Source organism: Pectinophora gossypiella, chromosome 4, assembly GCF_024362695.1.
Source record: "Pectinophora gossypiella chromosome 4, ilPecGoss1.1, whole genome shotgun sequence".
Taxonomy (NCBI): domain Eukaryota; kingdom Metazoa; phylum Arthropoda; class Insecta; order Lepidoptera; family Gelechiidae; genus Pectinophora; species Pectinophora gossypiella.
The window spans coordinates 5,723,116-5,750,097 of record NC_065407.1 but is presented as its reverse complement, the minus strand read 5'-3'; the positions used below and the strand labels follow the sequence as shown (position 1 = coordinate 5,750,097).

The 26,982-nt window shown below is 39.2% G+C and overlaps 1 protein-coding gene across 6 annotated transcripts in view; it reads right to left on the bottom strand.

Annotated features, from left to right (window-relative positions):
• Nucleotides 1-1,498: 1,498 nt before the first annotated feature.
• LOC126366253 (cholecystokinin receptor-like) overlaps nucleotides 1,499-26,982 on the bottom strand; it is a 268,987-nt gene continuing 243,503 nt past the window's right edge. For 4 of the 6 annotated variants that reach the window (XM_050009312.1, XM_050009313.1, XM_050009314.1 and 1 more), the window contains exons 10-12: nucleotides 20,515-20,631; nucleotides 13,072-13,188; nucleotides 1,499-4,722 (exon numbers count right to left, since the gene is read on the bottom strand). In XM_050009312.1, the coding sequence (XP_049865269.1) occupies nucleotides 4,605-4,722; nucleotides 13,072-13,188; nucleotides 20,515-20,631 (352 nt within the window). In that variant the 3' untranslated portion in view covers nucleotides 1,499-4,604. The remainder of the gene's footprint in view (nucleotides 4,723-13,071; nucleotides 13,189-20,514; nucleotides 20,632-26,982) is intronic. The other 2 variants (XR_007566321.1, XR_007566322.1) reach the window with 2 other exon arrangements.

The following is a 26,982-nucleotide window of genomic DNA, read 5'->3' as shown; positions in this document are numbered from 1 at the left end:
AGATCCATAATTTTCTACGGGCAGACATATCTGTCTACCCGTTTTATGATAATAACCGTGTAAACTTAAAACAATGTATAATATAATTATATACCATATTTGATCCAAATATCAAGCAACAATTCTTTTTATATATACGTCTGCTACTACCTACATTTGTTTTTTGAATAATTGTATACCCGAGCAATGATAAAATAGGTAAATCACGTTAAATATGTACAACGCCATCTACTTGAATATATATGTATACTCGTATTGTTTTTGGGACAGCCTCCGTGGTCTAGTGGTTAGAGCGTTAGGCTCACGATCTGGAGGTCCGGGTTCGATTCCCGATGGGGACATTGTCGAAATCACTTTGTGAGACTGTCCTTTGTTTGGTAAGGACTTTTCAGGCTTGAATCACCTGATTGTCCGAAAAAGTAAGATGATTCCGTGCTTCGGAGGGCACGTTAAGCCGTTGGTCCCGGCTATTAGCCGTAAAAACACCTCCACCAACCCGCAGTGGAGCAGCGTGGTGGAGTATGCTCCATACCCCCTCCGGTTGATTGAGGGGAGGCCTGTGCCCAGCAGTGGGACGTATATAGGCAGTTTATGTATTGTTTTTGGGAAACGTAGCCTGGAAAGTCCTTCATTACCGATTATATTTAAATAAATACTTACCTAACATAGCTACAATAGCTGCAATGCGCAGTACGAATTTATCTGTCAAAGTACAGAAACAAGTTTTGTAAGTATCAGTCGAGATTAGGCTGATCGTTTCTGTCGGTACCTATATAAGATTGAAATACCACCTATGTTATGTCAATTGTATACATTTGTTCGATTACACTGTAATTTTTCGTAATCGTTTGCAACTTGGCTGAAGTCCTTGGTCGATTTCACCGCATCTTCTAATAATACTTACTTACCTGAGAAAATTGGCAATCTTCGCAACCGCATCTGCTCTTAGAGTTTTCAATTATCAACTCGAGTCACATCTGCGTAGAGGCGCACAGGGTGTCCATATAAAAGCTTATAGATCCAAAGTATCTTATTGGCATTGAATGCGCGGGCCGTTTTCCGCAACTCGACGTCTAAGCGCCTATTTTGCGTGATACCCTTGATACCTGAAACGGCTGGGTCACTCCAGCCAGCCTAATTCCCCAAGGAAATTTAACAAGCCTTTGATATTTCTGGCCCGTTAGTTGGCACATTCCCGAGAAATGCGTTTCGGAGATATGTGTCCTAAGCTGTATTGGGCTAGTTTCACGAGTTGGAAGGTCAGGCAGTTGCTTCTATAAAAAACCATACTTGTAAAATCTTCAGGTTAGGTAAGTGGACCACACAAACATTGAAGAAAGGTTAATAAAATAAAAACACAAAAGACAATAAAAAACCAGACTTTATTTTTATAACAGTAATAATCTTTATGTTTACTTACTCATTACATTTGAGACATCGTTGTTTATATTTCATTTTACAATTACATACAGCGAGGTACACAATTATAAGCGGTAGCGGTAATATAAACTTTTTACATAGAGACTCTTTTAACAAGGAATCTTATTCGTACTAGTTTGTTTTTGTAAGCAAGTTTTTTTTTTTTCTTTGGCGTCAGCAAGCAAGTTTGTAAACTAGAAGACTCAAATCGTGCGGGACATCTCGATTTTCATATAACCTATTTCGATGACATAAGTTTGTATGACGTAACATATTATAATGCTTCAATAGTTAAACACTCATTTTGAAGTGAACTTTTTAATTCTTCGTAATATTACATAACACCGAAAAATACACACACACACACACACATACCACACACTTGAAATAACATGTGAAACTTTCAATGAACAAAAGTTGACTATCTATTTGTTTTATATTTATCAAATGGTCACGCTATGGTATCCGCTACCGCTTATCATTTGAATATACACACTATAAACATTAGATTCTACAGAAACTATTGAAATGCCTTATTAAAGTCAAACATTCAATATTTCACTTAACCACTTTAAAGATCCGAGGTGAGGATGGTATTCCCGACTTGGTCATATAAATGGAGAGCATCCTCGTAAAATCCATATCCTTACATCACAATATTATATTATGCAGTTACTTCTGGGTTTTTTTATGTGTTATTATCTTTTCTTATTATTGTTGTTAGTTTTAAGTTTATTTTGACATGTGCTCTTTGTCTAATCTGTTCCATATGATGTGAACTTGATAATGTCTAATGACCTGAAGTATATTAATGTGTGTATGTTTTAATGTTGTAAATGTATAGGTGTGTCGTAGGTTTTACCTGAATAAACTTTTTTATTATTATTAAGTATTTGCGAGTGAAAAATAACCCAACCTGTGAAATCGAATTTCTGTGACTTTTTGGCGTAAAACAAAAATCAAATTATTGTTATAATTTAATGGATGGAATAGGAGGATCTGATGATGCGCTGCAGATAGCGCCATACTTGTTGCCAAGTTTTAGGCCGATACTATTTAGTTTGCCATCGACACGATAAGAAGATAGATGGACGATGCAAAGGCCCATCGGAAAATATAACCTTAGGTACAAGTTCTTGAATAATAACTGTATTTTTTCTTTCAAAAAATATTATTTTCCTGTTGCAGCAGGTACACAGGTAATAGGCTTATATTCTATAAAACATTCTAAGCTTCAGTGGACTGAGTTAGTGTCATTGAGGACTAGTTACTCACCAAAGTTGGCAACTGAACAAAATAGACTTAAAAGGTCATTCATTGCCTGACAAGATTTTATTAGCAATGTACACATGGTTAGGTTAGGTATACTCATAATACGTAACTCAATTTGTGGGCATAAGTCGCACCAAATCCTTTCAATACAACTGTAACTGTACCCGTATTCATTAATTGGGTCTTAATTTCGCATGAGATAACTTGAATAAGTCTGCTGAAATCTCATAAATTAGTTCCATAAATATATTCACGAGGAGATTCGCAGACAGCTGTGGAAATCCAGATCAGAACAGCTATATACATTATTTACAATATTTGTAAGTAAGATTACAAAGATACAGAATTATTTTACATAATACATTTTAATATTTCTAATTTTGGTTAGAATACAATTATTCTATTAGCTCTTTTCAACAGGGTGTTTAAATGGGCAATTCTAATTTCAATCACAACCCATACAATAGAAGAAGATTTTCATTAACGTTAAAATATATTATCTACTTATTCGTCGCAGTAATCCATTTGTTATCTCGTCAGTCTATTATTATAATAATCTTGTTTCGTTACCGCGACGAATATTAATACTTACATTCATCTTGGTAGGTATCTAAATAATAAATAAAAATAATAAACGCTTATAAAACATAGGCTTACAACTTCATAATAAAAAATACAGACAACTATAATATGACCAATAGGCTAATTTCCCACTAGTCAAATCAGGTACTTTTTACTAAACGTCAAAACACAAAATTACTATGGAATTTGTATGAAAAAGCAACCTGTGACGTCATAGGAAAACGTGACAAAAAGTCGCACTTATTATTATTTATTTATTTATTAAAATTCATAAATAAGTTTAATCCTCCTCCTTATCGTGTGGGTTGTGAGGTGGAATACCAGCCTCATCAACCCTGGTGTCAGGGTTATGATTGAGCCGCCAAAGGCCCCTGACATGGCTCATAATATGTTTAATAGAAAAAAGAAAACGTTTTTTGTCACCTTTAGATCTGTATTTAGTAATCATAATTTCAAACTTTAATGTATCTTTGACCTAGGAAATTACCCAATTGCTCTAGATATGCGGCGGTCCCAGCACTAAACTCAGCTTGTATTGCAGGGGCCAGATTACGATTTAGTATGTTTATTTACATAATGGACACACGAATAGAATAAGGAAGGATAATCAAACATTGTAATAAAAATATTTAAAATCTGACGTTGCTTAGTTTTTATAAGTACTTACTTCTTTCACATTTTTTCACAAATAACTTGGATGTCATCGTCATTGACATTTCAAAGAGCTCTAACAACCAATCAATTTATTTTTATATTATGAAGAAGAAGCTCATGTAAACATGTGTAGGTATACTATGTTATTTTATCGTAATCTGAATCACACACAAGCTCATAAAATGAATGACTGAATGTTACTTATTATTATCTAATCTTTTTGCACCTCAAATTTAATATAATTAAGTCTATCTACACTCAAATAACGTATTTACATAGTAGTTACTGATGCACACAGACTAATATTAGTCTGTTTACGCAGTCGTTATAAATACTATTCACACACCATTAATGTTGTCACACTATCAAAAGCGATAGTTTTTCATAAATACAAATAAACTGTCAATTGTTTGTTTATTTTTAATACTTACCTACGATTGTGTTGAAAGCCAAACTCAGTACTATCGATGAAAAAAATCGACAATGGATATCAATCTATCGATAGTCGACTGCCTAACGCCATCCACCATGCTTGTTAGCTTGTCACATTCATTATAATCACTCCCGTCTCGTAACGCACCACATTTTCACCAAAGAAAGTTACTCGAAATGCAGTCTGTGGCCAATTCAATCGTTCACAAGGCAGTTTAGTTTTCACTTACTACTCCACGAGATATTCAGATAGATTGATTACTCATATAACGGCTGTGTCGGAGCGACAACTCGCGATTGTCCCGTTCTCGCCCATGTGATTCGATATAGGAATTGGCTGCCTTCTTCCCCTGTCTCGATGACCTGTTAAAAAAATAATTGTTGTTTATATTTTATAATTGTGATGAGGTTATCAGTAGCGTCCCTAGCAAAATATTTAGAGGTGCCTTCAAATAGTTTTTTCGATTACTTTACGACCACTGAAATATACCTAATAAAATATCGTTTACGGCCACCCATGAAATGTATGAGTTGTAGGTGACCGCTAAGTGGTCTAATTCACAGGGCAGGTGTGCCCAATTCAGTTACTCTCCTGTAGATCCAGGGCTGCCAGCTAGAGTGGTCCCGTCTTGGTTGATTTGGCACTGCTGTCACCGCGCTGGGGCCGCCTCATTGGGGATTATGATGAGGTGTGTCCTACAGGCTCTGCACGACAACCGCGCTGAGCACCGAACGCAGCGAATGCTATCTACGTGAATAGATGTTGTATCTATTGGTCAAAGCCCTCGATATAATTCGCGCCGCGCGTGTAGCGGTTGACGTGTCGCGAGTGCTGGTCGCATATGACAAGAGAACGGAACCCAACTTAAATGTGATACGTCATCATCATCAGCCCATTAACGTCCCCACTGTTGGGGCACGGGCCTTCCCTATGGATGGATAGGGAGATCGGGCCTTAAACCATCACGCGGGCCCAGTGCGGATTGGTTATTAACGACTGCTAATGCAGCCGGGACCAACGGCTTAACGTGCCTTCCGAAGCACGGAGGAGCTCGAGATGAAGCTTTTTTTTGTGGTCACCCATCCTATGACCGGCCTCTGCGAAAGTTGCTTAACTTCAGCAATCGCAGACCGAGCGCGTTAACCGCTGCGCGCCACCGAGCTCCTCAAATGTGATACGTAATGAAAGTTAATTGCACAAGAAGGTAATTACACAATAGCAATGTCCCAGTCGTGACGTCACACGCCAGTGACAAAGAGAATAATAATGAGGGCTTTTCCAGGATATGTTTACTTACAACAATAATATAGAGATAGATGGCGTCGTACAGCTTTAACGTGATAATTACCTATTTTCTCATTACTTGAGCACATAATTATTTCAAAATACAATGTAATTGGCAGAAGCTTGAAATAATTGTTGCTTGATATCTGGATCACATTAAGTATGTTGCTACATTATATTTCTTCTTTATTTTGGACAGAATAATAATGAGTGGAAGATGTAATTAAGCCTGAGTGTAATAAAAAGGTTAAAAGGTCAAGGTTAAACGTTAAGGTTTGCTCCATACCCCCTCCGGTTGATTGAGGGGAGGCCTGTGCCCAGCAGTGGGACGTATATAGGCTGTTTATGTGTATGTTATGTAATAAAAAGGGTCATCAATCATCATTTATACCCAAAAACAAAAAAAAGACGCATATGTCTGTTATCTATGAAATTAGATGATTAAACGAAGGATTTTTTTACAGCCATCTCTATATTGCTTTTGACGAACGTAGCCTGGAAAGTCCTTCATTATCACTGTGTGAAGTTGTTCTTTTAAGGTCCTCCGATAGTCACTAAGAGGTAGGCTACTATCTAGAAGCTTTTGTAAGATTTGAAGTACAATAAACAAGATGTATGGGCGCTCAAGTGCGTCAAGTTTACGCTTAGTGCATATAATAGCAATTTTTTGTAATGGTAGGGCAGACCTCCAAAATGGCAATACTGGCGATGGCAATACTTACGAATGAATTGTGAGGTTATGTAATTGTCTACGTGACTGTATCAACAACAAATGTATGACATAGGTTATAATGTTTTTTTTTTAACACATTTCTACAAAGAGAATTGGATCAAAATTATGATGGTAGGGAGTACTATTTCATACAAGGTTAGTTACAAACTGAAGTATGCAAGCGTTCCCCAGATAATAGGTATTTTCAAAACGTCAAGCCAGCGGGATCAAAGAACTTTACTGCCTTTATAACCGTTGAAGTACTAATTTCGGTATTTTGCAGGGGGTGAGTACTATTTCGGTACTAATTTTTGGCGTAAATCAAAGCGAAAGACCTTGTCGTTAACTCTCGCCAAATTTCGCTCACCGTCAAGCTAGCAAGTGCAATAAAACATGGCTATAAATCCAGAACCGTGATGGTACTAATTTTTTTACAACAGGTACTATTTTTTTCAATAAGAGTACTAACTTTTACTATGGTAATTTATTTTTTTTACTGTGTAAAAAGCTACAGAGTGGGTTCCTGCAAATGCTGTCAGACGTCGGGGAAGGCCACGAAAAAGATAGCGCGACGAGTTAGACGGCTTTTTGAAACGGTGGCACGAACAAGCTGGGAATAGGGAGGAGTGGAAGAAAGGAAGAGAGGCCTTTGCTAACATCGATTTAGGACATCGAGGGCTATTAATAATAATATTAACCTTCTTTTTTTGACGTGACTTATTGTAGATTTGCCGCAGATAGCATTATCTACTTGGCCGGACAAATGGGGAGCGCTGAAGGCTCTCACCCGGTACAACGTTTGGTAATAACACTCTATATGTACAAAATCAAATAACCCGTCTTTCTTGAGGAAACGCAACGTTCATAAATGGTTTGTGAGTAAACTGGTCCTTTACATTTCCATTGGGATCTTCGTATGAAGCGTAAATATACCTTGTTTGTTGTTTTGTGTGATGTACATATTTTGTGGCAGTTGTGATGTTGTCAAGTATATTTTAACAAAAGAGGTAGAGAATTTATTCCATTTGAAGGTTATCCCATTAATTTATGGAGAGTGATTCAGAAACAGAATGAGAAAAGCTTAGTGATTCGGGTCCGGTAAGTCGCTGAATAACATTTAGTAGATTCATTTTTATCCTAGCTATTGATATAAGCTATTAGGTGTTAAACCAATTCCCTAAACACATCTGCTAACCCGGTATGGAGCTGCGTGGTGAAGTTTTTTTATTTCTTAAGTTTGTTAACAGACACACTTTTACATGTAACTCAACCTATAGGGTAGTAACCTAATAGGGTAGATTCCAACTAGTTAAATCAGTTACTTTTTTCTAAACGTCAAAACACGAAATTACTGTGGAATTTGTATGAAAAAGCGAACTGGGACGTCATAGAAAAACGTGACAAAATATCGCACTTATTGTTACATTTTTCTTTATTTAAATTAATAAATAAGTTAAATACAAAAAAATACGATTTTAGTCGTACCTTTATTTAGTAATCAGAATTTCATAATTATCTTTGACCTAGGAAACTACCCAATTAAAAGATGGCAATGTAATAAAACAATAAAGAAATAAAACTTAAAACAATAAAACAACACTTAATAAACTTAAATGGTTAAAGATTACTCTGCCAAACGGACATTCACATTTTTTTTTAAATTAGGAAAGGAACAAGATAGACAGGCATATTATGTTCGCTGTATGTTCCACGCGGCTATGAATTGACTTCAATCAACCTGATTGGTGCATACCGCGTTGGATCTTTGGCGGCTCAAAAGTAACCCTGATACCAGGGTTGATGACGTTGGTACTCCACCTCACAATCCACACGATAGAAGAAGAAGACCGCGTTGAAACTTGAACGATCAGCTGTGCGTATCATTGTTCCCTGTCCTAGTAAATACTTCAGTGGCGACAGGCTAATAAAATCGGGTTTTACGCGTGTTACGAACATAATAAAACAATAGACAATGTCAATCGGCAAGCTAAGTGAGTTTGATGTGAGGTCCGGGTCGTGGTCGTCGTACGTAGACAGACTGGAGATGTACTTTAAGGTCAACAAGGTCGACAGAGAATTGAAGCTGCCAACGTTGATTGCAACTATGGGGGAGGAGGCATATGAGTTGCTCGTCAACCTCGCAAGTCCAAAGAAGCCATCGGAATTAACGTACGATGACGTGGTCGACTTGATGCGAAAACATTTACAACCGACACCGTCATTATTAGCGGAGAGATACCGATTTAGACAGAAACGACAGGGGAACGGAGAAGACATTGCAACTTACGTAGCGGAACTAAAAAAGTTGTCTCGCAATTGTAAATTCGCAGCGAACTTAAACGACAATTTGCGGGATCAATTTGTTTGTGGGATCAGAAGTGACGTCATCAGGCAACGGTTGTTCGCGGAAGAAGACTCTTTTACATTCGCACAAGCAGTGAGATTGGCGAGTTCCTTAGAAGCGGCGGAGAGGGATTCGGCCGTGGTGGACAATGGCTGCGGTAATACTTCCACGAGCACGAAATCGATGTGTGAAGTCCATGCCCTGACGGCGGGCAGCCAGCGGGCTGGCGGAGCGGGGGCGGCGCGCGCGGCGGCGCGGCCGGGCGCGCGGCCAGCTGACACGCGGCGGCAGGCGGCCGCTAGGACTAGGAACTGTGGAGCTTGCGGAGCGACTAACCATGACTTTTCTACATGTCGGTTCCGGGATTACGTATGCAGTAAATGCCAAGCTACAGGGCATTTGCGGCGGGTGTGCCCGGAACGGGAGCAGCTGGGACAATCATCGCGGGGAAGGCCTTACCATCGCCGGGGAGGACAGCGCGGAGGGTTTCATTTCGGTGACGTCGGTCGCGGGTCCAGCGAGGAAGACGACGGGGACATCGAGGAGAATATAAACCTGTTATCGTTAAATAATTACAAGGCTGTGAGTATACCGGTCTTTATTGACAATAAAATGATAACAATGGAGATAGATACGGGAACCGCTATTTCGTGTATAAACAAAGATACTTATAATGCCTATTTTTCTCATTTGTGTATAGAAAGTGATAATACAGTGTTGAGATTTTACAATGGGTCTAAAATTAAACCTTTAGGCATAATACGGCCACTAGTTCGATACCAGGACCGAGAAAAAAGATTAGAATTGTTCGTGATAAAGGACGGTACTACTACATTAATAGGGAGGCAATGGTTAGCCGAACTCCAGATTGATGTACCTAAGTTGTACTGCAATTTTGTATCGATTCATAAAGCGGGTCAATTAGATAATCAGATTTGTGATTTACTCGACAGATATAGGGAGATATTCAGCAAGGGACTGGGGCGGTATGCGGGAGGCAAGGCGACGTTGCGTGTGCGAGAGGACGCGGCGCCCGTGTTCCATCGCGCGCGGCCGTTGCCGTATGCGCTGCGCGAGCGAGTCGACGCGGCGTTGGATGAGATGCTGCGAGCTGGTGTCATCGAGCCCGTCGACTGCTCCGACTGGGCCTCGCCGCTCGTGCCCATCAACAAACCTGACGGTACACTTAGAATCTGTGCGGATTATAAGGCGACTTTAAATCCGGTTTTACTGATCGACCGCTACCCGTTGCCAAAGATAGAAGATGTATTAGTGGGGTTAAATGGTTCACGTTATTTTAGCAAGATAGATTTATCTCAAGCTTATAACCAGATAGAATTGGACGAATCAAAAGTATACACGGTGATTAACACACACCGGGGATTATTCCGTTATAATAGGTTAGTCTACGGTCTAGCGTCAAGTGTAGGTATTTTCCAACGCATAATGATGAACTTATTTAGAGGAGTGCCAAATGTTCAAGTATTCTTAGATGATGTCATAATCGGGGGCAAGACGAAAATGGAGCATTTGCAAGCGTTAAGTATGGTTCTACAGAGATTGCATAGTAACGGATTAAAGCTGAAAAGGAGCAAATGCGTATTTTTGGTAGATGAAGTTACATACTTGGGGAATATTGTATCAAGGGAAGGTATAAAAGCAGATACTTCTAAAATAGACGCTATAAAGGAAATCCAAACACCGAAAAATGTTTCGGATTTACGCTCCTTTTTGGGTTTAGTTAACTTCTTTGCAAAGTTTGTTAAAAATTTTAGTTTTGTATTATCGCCGCTATACAATCTATTACGTAAGGGGGTCGAGTGGATGTGGAATAGTAAATGCGAGCAGGCATTCCGCCAGGTAAAAAAATTGTTGTCGAGCGCAGACGTGCTGGCGCACTACGACCCGTCGCGACCCGTGGTGGTGACATGCGACGCCAGCCCGTGCGGGGTGGGCGGCGTGCTGGCGCAGCGCGACCACCGGGGCCGCGAGCGGCCCGTGGCCTATGCTTCGCGCTCGCTTACACCGGCGGAAAAGAATTACTCACAGATCCACCGTGAGGCCCTCGCGATAATATTTTGTATGAAGAAATTCCATCAATACCTGTACGGTCGTCATTTTCTCTTGCGAACAGATCATAAGCCGCTAGTTTCAATACTAAATCCTTGTAAAGGTATTCCCACCATGACAGCCAGCCGCATGCAACGTTGGGCCGTAATTTTGTCAGCGTACGATTACGATATTGAGTATATAAAATCCAATGACAATTGTGCCGACGGACTATCACGACTGCCGATTACGGAACAATTAAATAACAAGGATAATGATAAAATACCCGAGCAAACTTATTTGCATTTTGCGCAGGAGGCTTTACTTTTAAATTACAATGAAATTAAAAAACATACACAGAGTGATCCCATATTAGGCAGGGTACTAAGTTATATTCGCGATGGCTGGCCTACAGACTGCGATATATTAGGGTTGCAACCGTACATTAATAGGAAACAGGAATTGTATGAAGAACTGGGTTGTGTAATGTGGGGTCACAGGGTAGTGATTCCGGAAAAATGTAGGACTAGGGTGCTTGAAATAATTCATGAACCTCATATGGGCATAGTGAAGTCGAAGGCGTTGGCACGCAGTTACGTGTGGTGGCCCGGCGTGGACGAGGCGGTGGAGGCGGCGAGCCGCGCGTGCGGCACGTGCGCCGCTGTGGCCGACGCGCCGCCGCGCCGCGCGCCGCAGCCCTGGCCGTGGCCGCAGCGGCCCTGGGCCAGGCTCCATTTGGATTTCATGGGGCCCATCAATGGTAGAACCTATCTAGTCATCGTAGATGCTATGTCCAAGTGGTTGGAAGTATTTCAAGTGCCCAGTACCGCGGCCGGCGCTACTATAGAACGGTTACGGGAGCTATGGAGTAGGTGGGGACTGCCGAAGCAAATTATAAGTGACAATGGGCCACCTTTCACTAGTAAGGAATTCCAAAATTTTGTTTCGAAAGACGGCATTGAACATATTTTTACCGCACCATATCACCCCTCGTCGAATGGGGCTGCGGAAAATGCCGTAAAAACAATGAAAAGGGTTATTAAGAAAGCAATAGTAGATAATATTAATATCAATCAAGCGTTGCAAACATTTTTGTTATATTATAGGAACACAGAACACACGTCGACGGGCGAAAGTCCTGCTATATTAATGATGAATAGACGATTACGTACTCGGTTAGATATGTTAAAGCCAGATAGGGAAAATAAAGTACGACTAGCTCAAAAACGACAGTTGGACGCGGCCGGAGGAAAAACTGGTAGGAATATACAAGTAGGCGACGACGTATGGTACCGTCAATTTTTAAAAGGGGAGAAGTGGGTGCCAGGTAAGGTAACAGAGGCTTTAGGTACCACTAATTTCAAGGTCTCTGATGGTGATGGTGTACAATCCCATAGACATGTCGATCAGTTAAAACGTAGGTCACGGAGTTCACTCATTTTCCCCACAGATTCTAGGGAAACAGATAGTAGTCAAGAGACCAACAAGTCTGACGTGGTCAGGTCAGTGAGTGACCGGTCGGAGGGGTCGACGGAGCCGGGGACACAGGCGTCGCCTGCCAGGGCGGCTACGACTTCGGACACGGAGTATGAGGAAGCGACGTCGGAACCGGAGTCTGGCAACCAGCCGATCGCAACCGCACCGACGACGCCTAAGCCTATCCCTATATCGCCCCATACCCGTCCTATTCGGAGATGTAGATTAGGAAAAGAAGTTAGATATAAGTTTTAGCTGTAAGTTTGTTGTAAATGATAAGTTGTATAAGAGTAAATTTTTGTGTACCTATAAAAATTGTAATAGAATAGTTTAGTGGTTAAGATTTCTTGTAAGGGTTACTATAAGTTAAGTTGGTGTTGTAGTATGAATTAAGGGTGAAGGGATGTAATGTAGGTAGTATAATAATCATAATTGTATTTCTGTAATGAGGGTAGTGGCAGGTGCAATCAGTCGACAATATACCGTTGAACGATCAGCTGTGCGTATCATTGTTCCCTGTCTTAGTAAATACTTCAGAAACATACACCGAACGTAAGTACACACTTTTTGAGATAAGGCTGTCAATAGGGGACTTTGACCACTTTAGTTTAAGTTTTTCTGCATAACACACAATTTTATATATTCTCAATAGTTCTAGTCTCTCTTCGTACCTCTGACTAGAACAATTGGGAATATATAAAATTGTATGTTATGCAGAAAAACTTAAACTAAACTTACCCTAAACTAACCTAACTTAAACTAAAGCATGGGCTTTGCCGGCGTTATCCTGTAAATGTCTGTGCAATAAAATGTTTGTCCATTTATTCATTTTGAAGATGGACTGACCTGTGTACCGTGTCTTCCGACAACGGTGGTGGGCAGAGCCGAGTGTGTGCCGCTTGCCAGCGTAGTGCTTTGTGAGCCGCTGCTAAACACAATCCTCCCCTTCCAGCCCGTCCAACTCTGCAACAAATAAATTTATTTCTTTAACGGCCTCCATGCTCCAGTGGTTTGACCGTTGGGCTCACGATCCGGAAGTCCCGGGTTCAAATCCCGGTGTGGTAACATCAAAAATCACTTTGTGATCCCTAGTTTGGTTAGGACATTACAGGTTGATCACTTGATTGTCCGAAAGTAAGATGATCCGTGCTTCGGAAGGTACGTTAAGCTGTTGTTCACGGTTACTACTCACTGATGTAAGTAAGTAGTCGTTACATGAGCCATGTCAGGGGCCTTTGGCAGCTCAATAGTAACTTTGATACCAGTGTTGATGGAGTTGGTAATCCACCTCACAACCCGCACGATAGAATAATTTGTTTAACAAATAATATAGGATAACACTTCAATAAAATAGTAGAATCCGGGATAGCCCTGTTTGGAAAACGCGTGACTTAAATCGTAGGGTCACGCTCCACTTGTGCGATAGACCACCAAATTCGAATTTATGAGCTTAAATTCATGTATGGATCATAGATAATATAATTGATATTACGTGATTTCCAGCACTTGTGGCTGGTTCAGGGTAATAGGCTCGCTCTATTACATGGGAATCAAACATAGCTGGCGAGGAGTGGGTAATGGGTATGCATATCAACCTCTGCCTTCCCCTTCCGGGTTACAGGCGTGATGTTATGTTTTTAATTCCCTCAGTTGACTTTATGACATGTCCGAGATGTTTTAAGCAACAGGATGTAATTATACAGATTTTTTGTGTAGGTAGGTAAGCGTGTTTATGTGTAGGAGTCACCTGAGACCACTCGCTCAAGACATTTCCAGGAGCCACTGTTCTATTTTTATTTATTTTTTTAGTATTTATTTGGCTCTAATAATACAGTTATCCCCAGTGACAGCTGAAAACGAAAATTCCTTTCGAAAAGCAAGTTACCTACTTAACTTCTGTCGTGTGGGTTGTGAGATCGACGGCCTAGTTATTAATCATGGAGTCTTATTTTTGAACCGTTCGCCTTCAACTTACGAAAATAGAGGGTGTTAGTGACATCGTAACGAATACTAAGGGGCATCCCCCTTCATTCAGACCATGATTCTGAGTTAATATCAAGTGGAATTTTCCGTCAATAAATTAATGTTTTTTTAAATTATTTTTAATTCTACACTTTTGCGGTGGAAAATTCCACTTGATATTAGCTCTGAATAATAAGCTGCATCATCCCTCTCAATAGGTATTCGTTACGATGTCACTAACACCCCGTGGAAGTACATACAGATCACCATAGAAGTAGGTATGAGAGTTAGTGACACCGGAACTAATACTGAGTTAATATCAAGTGGAATTTTCCATCGCAAAAGTATAGAATAAAAAAAAAACTAAAAATAAATCATGAATTTTGCGACGGAAAATTCCAATTGTTATTAACTCAGAATCATGGTCTGAATCATCCCCCGTATTCGTTACGATGTTACTAACACCCTGTATAGTAATGCACCTGTTCCTCGTCTAAGGCCCATGTACCTAATAGGGGACGAGCCTACTGCCATTAACCGGGCACAAAACCACGTGATATCAATCCAAATTATTTTTTTCTTATAAAAAACAATGTTACAAACATTGGAATACAGACATCGGTAAACCTGCAAAAGTTTGTCTCGATGCCTGCTCCTCGCACAATGGTCGTCTTATATTTAATAGAAAATACTAATAATAATATTAATTCTTACTATTAAAGTCGAATTTTGTGGTTGAAAGCTTAAGCTGGGATTCTCTGAACAGGGTTCATAGCCAAGTTACAAACGGTTATGACATGTCACCTAATGTCAACTCCGTACATTTTTATCACTGTCACTGTCGATGCCAAGTAGTTCATGCGGCAAACTTACAATGAATCACTTGAAAAAACCTGTCGATTGTCATAATCGTTAACAATTTCAGCTAAGCCCCTTGGGCTTTTGACAGCTCCTTTTGGAGCTGTCAAAAGCAAAAGTCATGCCGCGATTCAATTACGATAAGTACGTCTTCTTTGCAACAAATTTAATATAACTATATTTAGCCTTGTCGAACTGTTATGGAAATAAGTTTGTGTCAGCCAAGTTTGGCATTCAAATGGTTATCTTTTTAGGGTTCCGTAGCCTAATGGCAAAAAACGGAACCCTTATAGATTCGTCATGTCTGTCCGTCCGTCCGTCCGTCCGTACGTCACAGCCACTTTTCTCCGAAACTATAATAGCTATGCTGTTGAAACTTAATAAATATGTGTATTCTGTGAACCGCATTAAGATTTTTACGCAATGATAGAAAAAAAAAACAATACATTTTGGGGATCCCCATACATAGAACTGAAACTCAAAAATTTTTTTTTTTCATCAAACCCATACGTGTGGAGTATCTATGGATAGGTCTTCCAAAATAGTACTCGTATTGAGGTTTCTAATATAATTTTTTTCTAAACTGAATAGTTTGCGCGAGAGACACTTCCAAAGTGGTAAAATGTGTGTCCCCCTCCCTGTAACTTCTAAAATAAGAGAGGATAAAACTAAAAAAAAATATATGATGTAGATAAGCATGCAAACTACCAACGAAAATTGGTTTGAACCAGATCTAGTAAGTAATTTTTTTTAATACTTACATCATAAATCGTAATTTACTTTCATAGTTAAAATATCAAAAGTTACTACGAACTAAAAATAACTTTTATATTATGTTACTTGCTGTTACGGAACCCTTCATGGGCGAGTCCGACTCGCACTTGGCCACTTTTTTACTGCGGCGAAGCAAAAAGAAGGGCTATGTGTTTGACGGCTATGCATGTATGTATGTATCTATATACAAATGTTTGTGTGTATGTAAGTCTGTTCCCACGTAACTTCTAAACCACTAATCAGATTTTAACAAATGAGGTGTCTGTCGAGAATTCTCCACCACGCTGCTCCACTGCAGGTTGGCGTAGGTGTTTTTATGGCTAACTAGCTTTTCCCGCGGCTTCGCTCGCGTTAAATTCGGGGTAGCACGGTTCTCCTTTCCTTATGTAGGTACCTATTCTTAGCTTCCTACCTTGAAAACTGCGAAAAGTCCCGTATAAAATTTCACCCCCTCTTTGAAGGGGTTGGAGGCAGATTTAAAAAAAATGATGCAGGATTTTTCATTTTCAAGATGGATCATCCCAAACGAAGTTATAGGTGGCGCTAGTTGACATTTAAAGGATATGGTCAATTAAAGTTGGCTATTTTATGAAATACGACCGTTTCATGAAATTGTCGAACACATCATGAAATAATCTGGCCACACAGGGTGTTAGGGACACCATAACGAAAACTTTGAGCGATGATTCAGACCATAATTCTGAGTCAATCAAGTGGAATTTACCGTCGCTAAAGTATGGAACGGAAAATAATTAAAAAATCTATACTTATAATAAATCTGTAGAGAGGTCAATTCTGTACATTAAATATTTTTTCAAAATAACTATCAGGGGGTGATAAGTGATCGATACTGATGCCAAAAATGCAATCAGTAAAATTTTTGTCTGTCTGTCTGTCTGTCTGTCTGTCTGTCTGTCTGTCTGTCTGTCTGTCTGTCTGTCTGTCTGTCTGTATGTTCCTTATAGAAACAAAAACTACTGGACGGATTTTAATGAAACTTGGTACAATTATTCTTCACACTCCTGGACAGGTCATAGTATACTTTTCATCACGCTACAATCAATAGGAGCAGAGTAGTGAAGGGAAATCCTTTTGTATGAAAAATCTAAACCACTCAAGTTAGACGTTTGAAATTTGGCATGCAGGTACCTTAGATACCGTAGAGGTGCACTAAGAAAGGAATTCCCGAAATTCCTACGGGAACGGGAATTAGCGGGAAAATCCTTTTGTATGAAAAATCTAAACCACTCAAGTTAGACTTTTGAAATTTGGCATGCAGGTACCTTAGATAACGTAGAGGTGCACTAAGAAAGGAATTCCCGAAATTCCCACGGGAACGGGAATTAGCGGAAAAATATTTTTGTATGAAAAATCTAAACCATTCAAGTTAGATGTTTGAAATTTGTCACGCAGGTACCTTAGATACCGTAGAGGTGTACTAAGAAAGGAATTCCCGAAATTCCCACGGGAACGGGAATTAGCGGGAAAATCCTTTTGTATGAAAAATCTAAACCACTCAAGTTAGACGTTTGAAATTTGGCATGCAGGTACCATAGGTACCGTAGAGGTGCACTAAGAAAGGAATTCCCAAAATTCTCACGGGAACGGGAATTAGCGGGAAATACCTTTTGTATGAAAAATCTAAACCACTCAAGTTAGACGTTTGAAATTTGGGATGCAGGTACCTTAGATACCGTAGAGGTGCACTAAGAAAGGAATTCCCGAAATTCTCACGAGAACGGGAATTAGCGGGAAAATCCTTTTGTATGAAAAATCTAAACCATTCAAGTTAGACGTTTGAAATTTGTCATGCAGGTACCTTAGGTACCGTGGAGGTGCATTAAGAAAGGAATTCCCGAAATTCTCACGGGAACGGGAATTAACGGGAAAATCCTTTTGTATGAAAAATCTAAACCATTCAAGTAAGATGTTTAAAATTTGGCACGCAGGTACCTTAGACACCGTAGAGGTGTACTAAGAAAGGAATTCCCGAAATTCCCACGGGAACGGGAATTAGCGGGAAAATCCTTTTGTATGAAAAATCTAAACCACTCAAGTTAGACGTTTGAAATTTGGCATGCAGGTACTTTAGTAAACTTAAAGCTTAGTTGCAACAGGATATTACAAAATTCCCACGGGAACGGTAGTTAGCGGGAAAAAACATTTGTATGAAAAAATCAAATCTAAATAAAAGGAGAAACTGACTGACTCAGTGACTGACATATCAACGCATAGCCTGAACGGCTAAATGTAGGCATTTGAAATTTGGAAGGGACATAGCTTAGGTACCGTAGAGGTGCACTAAGAAAGGAATTCCCGGAATTCCCACGGGAACGGAAATTAGCGGGAAAATCCTTTTGTATGAAAAATCTAAACCGCTTAAGTTAGACGCTTGAAATTTGGCATGCAGGTACCTTAGTTAACTTAAACCTTAGTTGCAACAGGATATTGCAAAATTCCCACGGAAACGGGAGTTAGCGGGAAAAAAACATTTGTATGAAAAAATCGAAACCGCGTAAGATAGATGTTTTCAATTCAATTCAATTAAATTATTTATTGCATTCCATGTAGTACAATGGGGTGTTACATAGGCATAGGAACTAAAACATGGACCCTGTAGGGCACAGCAACGTTGAAGGGAAGAGAGGAAGTGTGTATTAAAATTAAAACTCAATGAACAATCAATTAAAAAAAAATCAATTCAATCAATTGATTCAATCTAGCATGCATGCATACCTTAGTAAATATAAAGTTTATTTTTGGCTGTATTTTGAAAAATGGGAGTTATTGGGAAAAAAATTGTATGAAAAAATCTAAACTGCATAAGTTAGATGCTTGAAATTTGATATGCACTCCCACACACACAAAGATCTCTCTCTTATATAACACGCCACGCGGACGAAGTCGCGGGCAAAAGCTAGTCTCTAATATTTTAATAAACTTCTCGATAGGAAATTCCACTTTATATTAACTCAGGTCTGAATCATCCCCTAGTTATTCGTTAGGATGTCATTAACAACCTGTATATAATAAAATTTAAAGAATAAGTATTTAGTTTACTAAGTATTTTTTCTTTTCTTAGCTTCAGTCAGACAAATTAAGTGGATTTTCCCGCAAGTGATTTTGTGCGGGATTCTTATTCAACGTTTCTTGAGAATAAATATTAAATAGGCTTCAAAAGTTGTGATAAATCGACTGGTTCACTGAACCTTCTACTACATACATACATTTACTAGCCCAGTGGGAATAAATCGCGAGGTTTTGTCACATACATACATAATATAGAATAAGATCAAGTCTATTTCTGGCTCGTCGCGTCGCCTGAGAGGATGATTACATTTAAAATAATTAATCGACTCTAGTGGACCGATGAGGAGCTCGGTGGCACAGCAGTAAACGCGCTGGGTCTGCGATTGTTGAAGTTAAGCAACTTTCGCAAAGGCCGGTCATAGGATGGGTGATCACAAAAAAAGTTTTCATCTCGAGCTCCCCCGTGCTTCGGAAGGCACTTTAAGCCGTTGGTCCCGGCGGAATTAGCAGTCGTTAATAACCACCAATCCGCACCGGGCTCGCGTGATTGTATACGGCCCGATCTCCCATCCATAGGGAAGGCCCGTGCCCCAGCAGTGGGGACGTTAATGGGCTGGTGATGCTGATGATGTGTGGACCGAAAACGGTAGGTAAGTTGCGAGTGAGGGAAATCTTTGCACATGCCGCCGGATGATTGGATACATGGGTTCCAATCAGTTCGCGCCTTTCACTTTGTGTTTTTTTATTTTATTCTGAGAATAAATATATTTTTTATGAATGCGGAGAGAAGGCGAACGTCGTATCTTATAAGGAAGTGAAGGAATTAATCTTTGATATACAAGAATGGAGAATGCTACACCGACAAGAGCGTGTCTCTTAAATTAGTGATGATGAAGTAATTTATGTTGTAAAATTGTGTAGGTTAATGTATATGTGTAGTGTAGTTTTTCCGACAGCAGCAACTGTTGGTACTATTCAGACGCGAAGGACAGGTGTCCTAGTACGGCTTTGAAATAGACTACTCTGGGCGCCATCCCACTTGCGTCAGACAGAAGCGAGGCGGAAGGCAAGAGGGAAACCACTGCTTTATTTTTCCCTATAAAAGTAGCATGGAGAATGCTACACCGACGAGAGCGTGGGTTTTAAATTAGTGATGATGAGTTTTCCCGAAATAAACGTTTTTATTATTACGTAATAGCCTCTGTGGTATAGTGGTTAGAGCGTTGGGCTCACGATCTGGAGGTGCGGGTTCGATTCCCGATGGGGCCATTGTCGAAATCACTTTGTGATACTGTCTTTTGTTTGGTAAGGACATTGCAGGCTTGTATCACTTGATTGTCCGAAAAAGTAAGATGATTCCGTGCTTCGGAGGGTACGATAAGCCGTTGGTCCCGGGCTACTAGCCCAAACACCTCCACCAACCCGCAGTGGAGCCGCGTGGTGGAGTATGCTCCATACCCCCTCCGGTTGATTGAGGGGAGGCCTTTGCCCAGCAGTGGGACGTGTATAGGCTGTTTATGTATTATTACGTATGTCGTTTCCATATCTCGGGCCTATGGAGTCCTGGTCTTTATTATTATTATTGGCCTTATATGACTAGAGATACGGCTGTACGTAGAGCGAGACACATAGTCTAAAAAATAACATAATATGGTGATAGATAACCGTATTGAGAAACCTGTGCGTCCAGTTTGACTACCTCGGATGATGCAGGCACTGACGTCCTGGCTCGAAGGCGGGAGGGTCACTTGCTTGCACTCCAGCTTCTCCGCGAAACATTTTCTGCAACAAAAAAGAGGCTTTTCTTCAGGAGATACCGAGTTAATGCCGGCGCGAATGGGCCACCGACCACAGCCACCAGTGGCCAGCGATAAGCAGCTTCACATTTTGCCTAACGTGTAGGGTTTGTGAAGTTGGGGTTTGTATAGTTAGAGCGTGTAGAGTATTAGTTTGGCTCTACTTTTTGGCATGGCGTCGATGTGATCTCGGAAACATTTTATATCAGAATGTTTTTGGTGTTTTTGGTTGTAAGGTGAATTACCAACCCTGGTGTCAGGGTTATTATTGAGCTGCCAAAAGCCCCTGACATGGCTCATGTAACGAATACTTACTTACATCAGTAAATAACCGGGACCAACGACTTAACGTACCTTCCGAAGCACGGATCTTACTGACAATCAGGTGATCAGCCTGTAATGTTCTAACCAAACTAGGCATCACAAAGGGATTTTTGCGATATGTTCTCATCGGGCGGACCCGGGACCTCCGGATCGTGAGCCCAACACTCAACCACTGGATCACGGAGGCCGTCGATTTTTGGTGGTTGATATGTCCTGTTATTATTTACCTTACGCGAAACCCATACAAGTTTGTACTCGCTTTTCAAAATCGTTTGCGAAGTGGCTAACCCCGTGGTAACGTTTTAACAACCGTCAAACAAAGTTGAGATTGCAAAGGTTTGCCTGTAAAGCTAAATCGTAACATAGTTGTATTTAGTCCATCAGTAGTGGTGACTTTGTCTTACTATACTCGGCATAGTTAAGTGAGTAATTCCAGAACACAAAGTCTTGTAAGTACCTATAAAAACAATTATTTATTTCCCTTTCGTATGTTAGGTTTCGTGTGTTATGAGGGGCCTAAAATAAACGTTAAATGGCGCTGTAAAATTTTTCCTACGTTTAACCTTCTAATTTCATGGATAACATACATAATTATGCACAATTTTCCTTTGTTTTTGGGTATAAATTATGACCCTTTTTGTAACACCCAGGGACTATACATCTTCCACCCATTATTAATCTGTTCAAAATAAAGAGAAGCAATATAGGTGATAACATAATTCTATACATTATCTGGTCCAAATATCAAGCAACAATTATTAGTCTTACTACTATTAACCACTACCTTACATTTGGGATTATTATTAACATATTATACGTAATCATCATCATTAGCCCATTAACGTCCCCACTGCTGGGGCACGGGCCTTCCCTATGGATGGATAGGGAGTTCGGGCCTTAAACCATCACGCGGGCCCAGTGCGGATTGATGGTTATTAACGACTGCTAATGCAGCCGGGTCCAACGGTTTAAAGTGCCTTCCGAAGCACGGAGGAGCTCGAGATGAAAACTTCTCTGTACTATTCTAAATATGGACAGCGCCATTTATATTATTTTTGGGGAACGTAGCCTGGAAAGTCATTGGTTTTAATTATTTATTTAATTTATTTTTAATTAATTAATATTATTCGAGAATTCAATGGTAATGGAATTGGAGAAGTGATTAAATTCAATGGTAATATTGAAATATATTGATTGAATACATCATTTAAAATTAATAAGTTCGATTGATGTTATTAAGTCAATGGATGGGGCCAAAGAAAATAGATTAAATTAATTTAGATACCTACGTTCATATAGGTTCAATAATTGCTTAGATGCAATTCAAAACTAAGTAAGTACTGTCTGCATTGATGAAGTTTTGTTAATTGATGTTTGTTATCCTATAGTACCACTGTTTAGTACTTAATAAATCATAACAATCACTGGCGTTCCGTGCTTCGAAAGGCACGTTACGCCGTTAGTCTCGGTTACTACTTATTGATGTAAGTAAGTAGATGTTACATGAGTCATGTTAGGGGCTTTTGGCGGCTCAATAGTAATTTTGACACTAGGGTTGATGAGGTTGGTAATCCACCTCTCAACCCACACGAGAGAAGAAGAAAAGAAGACTGTCGTTCTCTATTGTACACCGGCTTGCTTCTCAAACGGATAGCGCCCGTTCTAACCCCGGTAATGGACTTGCACTAATGAGTTATAAATTTTTCTTAAGTGCAGTTTTCACTAACACAGTTGGCTCGACCATTATTACTCTATTTAAAGCATACTGTACGTCACTGTACTCGAGCAGCTTGTGGGCCAAATATACTCATTGCTATTGCAGCGCCAGTAGCAATGGAATCCTGGCTGCAATTGCTAATAGGTGTGACAGCCCTCTGATATTGGACCTCATAAAGCGTGTCAAAGCCCCTCTAGTTATAAGGTACTAACATAAGTTAAGTGAATTGTACTAACAAATAAATGGATCGGTGTTGTCTTTAAAAAATAAATAAATTATTATTATTATAAACGGCGATACGGCTTACAACCTACCACGTTGGTCTAACAGAAAACTCGGTGAGGTGTGGATACTTAGATCATCTTGCGATGGATGTTCGCCTGATTACCCCATTGGAATACAGTCGTGAGCTTGTATAATGTATGTACGAAATCATCAACACTACTAAATTATCAGTCTTATTCTTGGCTTGTGTGGGTTGTGAAGTCAATGACCTCTACCCTGGCAACAGTTATTTCAACTTTTAGAGATTTTTATTTTATTTTATTTAATTATTTTCTACAAATAGACGTTTCTTAGAAAAAGTAAGTAGGTACCTAGAGGTATTTATATACGCGGTTACTTATAAATGACTATAAATTTACATTCAGCTTATAAATGAATCATTATTAATGCTGTAAGGTACCCGTAGAAAAGAGATAAATAATATAGATGTAGGTATCTCGAGAAAACATGAAAGATTTGACTATAAATGAGTACTTATGGAGAAAAAGGAAGTAGACTGATAGCATACCCCGGACACTTCATACAAACAACCTCGTTTTGCACAGACACTACACATTAACATTATCGACACGCGCAACTGTGTGTCTGACGTCTGAGGGCTGCCAATTACAATACCTAATTTAACCGTCTTTACTTACTTAGGTAGGTAAAACTACTAACGAAAGAAGCTTTTATTTATTTACCACACAAATGACAAACAAGAAATTTTGAACAATTCATATTCACAATATAAATAGGAAAATAGGCTTTACACTTGACTTAAAAAAAAAAAACAACTTGAACTGATTAATTGAATTCAAATCATTTTTACTTTAAGCACTTAGCTCAATGCAAATTATTAGCATGTTTTTATGAACAATCACCGTGAAAAATAAATATACAGGAATAATCGCCGGTTGGTGTCACACAACATTTAGATGAACTTGTCTTAAGGGGCCTCTACGTGTTGGCTTCAACATCCTTTGGCAGCTGCACACCCTCGCCGCCAAAGTACGAATGTGAATAGGAGTTGGTAGAAATTTAGGAGTAATGATAAGGGACCGTTGTAACATTAATTATAACTGTGAAGCTAAACCAATTTAAATATATCTGAGTTGTGATTTGTTCAGATACGGTTATAGAAATAATTCCAATTTAAAGTTAGAAAGTTTGTCTCACCTTTGTTACATGATTAATTGAATTCCAAATAAAATTGTTGCGTGAATTTACTTTGTTTTATATGATTAAACAAACGGTTATCCCAAGTGAGATGGGGTAGAGCCACAATTAAATACGAGAACACAACTTGCAGCCGCTTTTGATACGAAGTCCTGTACCATTGAAACAAAGAAAAAAAATCGTCATTCATAATTAGGATAAAAATAGAAGCTCAAATGTAGGTGGCAACACTGTTGAGTGTTCCTAAATTTTGGATAGTGGTATGGAGGTCCTCCATGGTAAGGAGGACTATCAAAATAAGAACACCCGGTACGTTCAACCCTATGATAAGCCGCCATCGCTGGCTAGCAATGGGCTCATTGATGGAACTGTTACCATTAAATTGGTATCTCCAACATTCCAAGGACGTAAATTTTATTAATGAAAATTAATAACTTTGGCAGGAATCGGGGCCACTGACGAATGTATTTAATTACTATTATTTGTCACATATAAAAAAAATATTATAATTGTGAGTGAATCTTTAACTAAAAGTTCAAAATTTCTTTGCAAAGTAAATATAAAAACATTGGTCGTGGGTAATTTCTTTATTACGAAAAGGCAAAACAGGGCGGGATGACGTCAGCTGGGCTAAAACGAAATGTTAGTCAGTTTTGAGCGTACTTTGGGGGTTAAAATGGCCACATCGAAGCAATTAATCTAAAAAAGCGACATTGCGCACTTACTTTTATATGCGCAAATATAAAATTGCAATTTTGCTTTCTTAGATGAATTGCTTCGATGTGGCCATTTTAACACCCCTGGTCTTCTTATACCATACTCCATACTGTCCAGCTAAAATAACAGTAGCCACTTGATGGGAGGAAATAGCCAGTTTTATCCTCAATTTGACATGTGATTGTCATAGCCAAACTTTTTGAGGAAATGGCGAACACATAAGGATAATTACTGACGATTATGTTAGAACACGTGCACACACTCTCTCATTCACACACACACACACACACACACACACACACACACACACACACACGTTGCGATGACTAAATTTATCTGACAGTTGATAATGAAGATTGAATGTAACATAATTGATTTTTCGACACGAGGAAAACGAGACCAACTTCGCAATACGACATAAGTAATATACCTACGTTCCATTGTTTTCCGGCCAAGTAGTTAATGTCAAAAAAGTTCAAACTCAGGAATATTTCAGGAAGAAAGAAAAAAGTAAAGTTCCCTAAGCGTAGCCTGGACACCACAGATCATATAATAAGATCTGCCTGACATTCTCCATAAAAAAAAAAATGTTTTTATCTTGGGCAACCTTACCCCATGCGTGCTAGCTAGACAGTTCGTGCGCGTTCCCTTATTTTTTAACGGGTTACGGCTTAAATAGACTTAAGGAGCTCCGTGGGGGATGAGGTAAAATCAAGGCCGCTTCAAGCTCGTGCTGAATGAGGGAAATCGTCGATCACGCCGGCGGGGTCGGTATCGGTATCGGTACGAGATGGATTGTCCTCTCTTGACGTAATTTATTTTGTTCATTCTATTCCCTAAGCATAAATTAATTATTAGGAAAAACATGACATGAGAAATACAAAAGTTAATTATGTTTATGATTACTTAAGTAACATTTAGATTTGTCTTTTTGTTTCTCGGAATTCCTTTTAACTTTTAATTATATTTCGTCGCTTCATTCTACAGATATAATATAAATCAATACAAGGTAGTCCCTTTACCCTACAACAGGCAACATCGCACGAAAAAATATTGATTTATATTATATCTTCGAATGAAGCGACTCATATAATAATGATCGAACTTCACTTAGAAGTTCGTTTGATCATTTAAAAATACGGATGAGAGTGTCTAAAAGTTCTTTGAAAATACTCAGCTCGTTCGAGCATTTCAATCAATCAATAATTCTTTATTTCATAAATAATATAGGTATAGAACAGGAAAACCATATTAAGTAGTCAATAAAAGTTAAAGTTTTTAAACAAATTTGTCTATTGCGTGGTTTTGTTAACAAAATCACTCCGAATGCGAAAACGTGTTTACGAGGCGACGACGGTAAGCGAATCAAATACCCACCTAATATTTCGTTGACTGTGGTCCTGTGGTATACCGGCTTGTGCCGATAATACCGGACCCCGGATACCGGACTTGCGCCAATGAGTTATTAAGTTATCTTAAGTGCTGTTTTCACTAACACCAGCTCTACCATTATAGACGGCGATACGACTCACCACCTATCACGTTGTTTTAACAGAAAGCTCGGTGAGATGCGGGTACTTAGTTCATTTTACGATCAATGTACCTCTGATTACCGCATGGGATATAATCGTGAACCTATGTTAGTAATGTTGGGTATCAAATGATTTGCACATTTCAAATACACATATTACTAGCTTTTACTTACTGGTCTTCTTGTATTTACTCGATAATTACGTTGAATTGATAACATGTCTGCTTAAATATGTTTCGGATAGGTTTTATCCCCAAATCTTGCATAACACGTATCGGAAGCAAGTAATCTTTACAAATAAGACCCCAAAATAGTATAAATAAAAATATAGTAAGTAAGTTTAAAAACTAAAACGCGACTCCAAAAAATGTATGCTCTAAAAAGTATGAAACAAGAAAATAGGTATATTTTTCTGATTTTTTCCGAGTAGTGATGTTTAGAAGATATCCGTGGTCGAATGCCAATCTGCCCTAAGACTTTACTTACCACGGCATACGACCACGGCTATCACCTAAACATCACTATTCGGATGAATTTCACATATAAATACGCCTATTTTCTTGCTTCATACTTTTTAGAGCGTGAATTTTCCGTAGTTGGGTTTT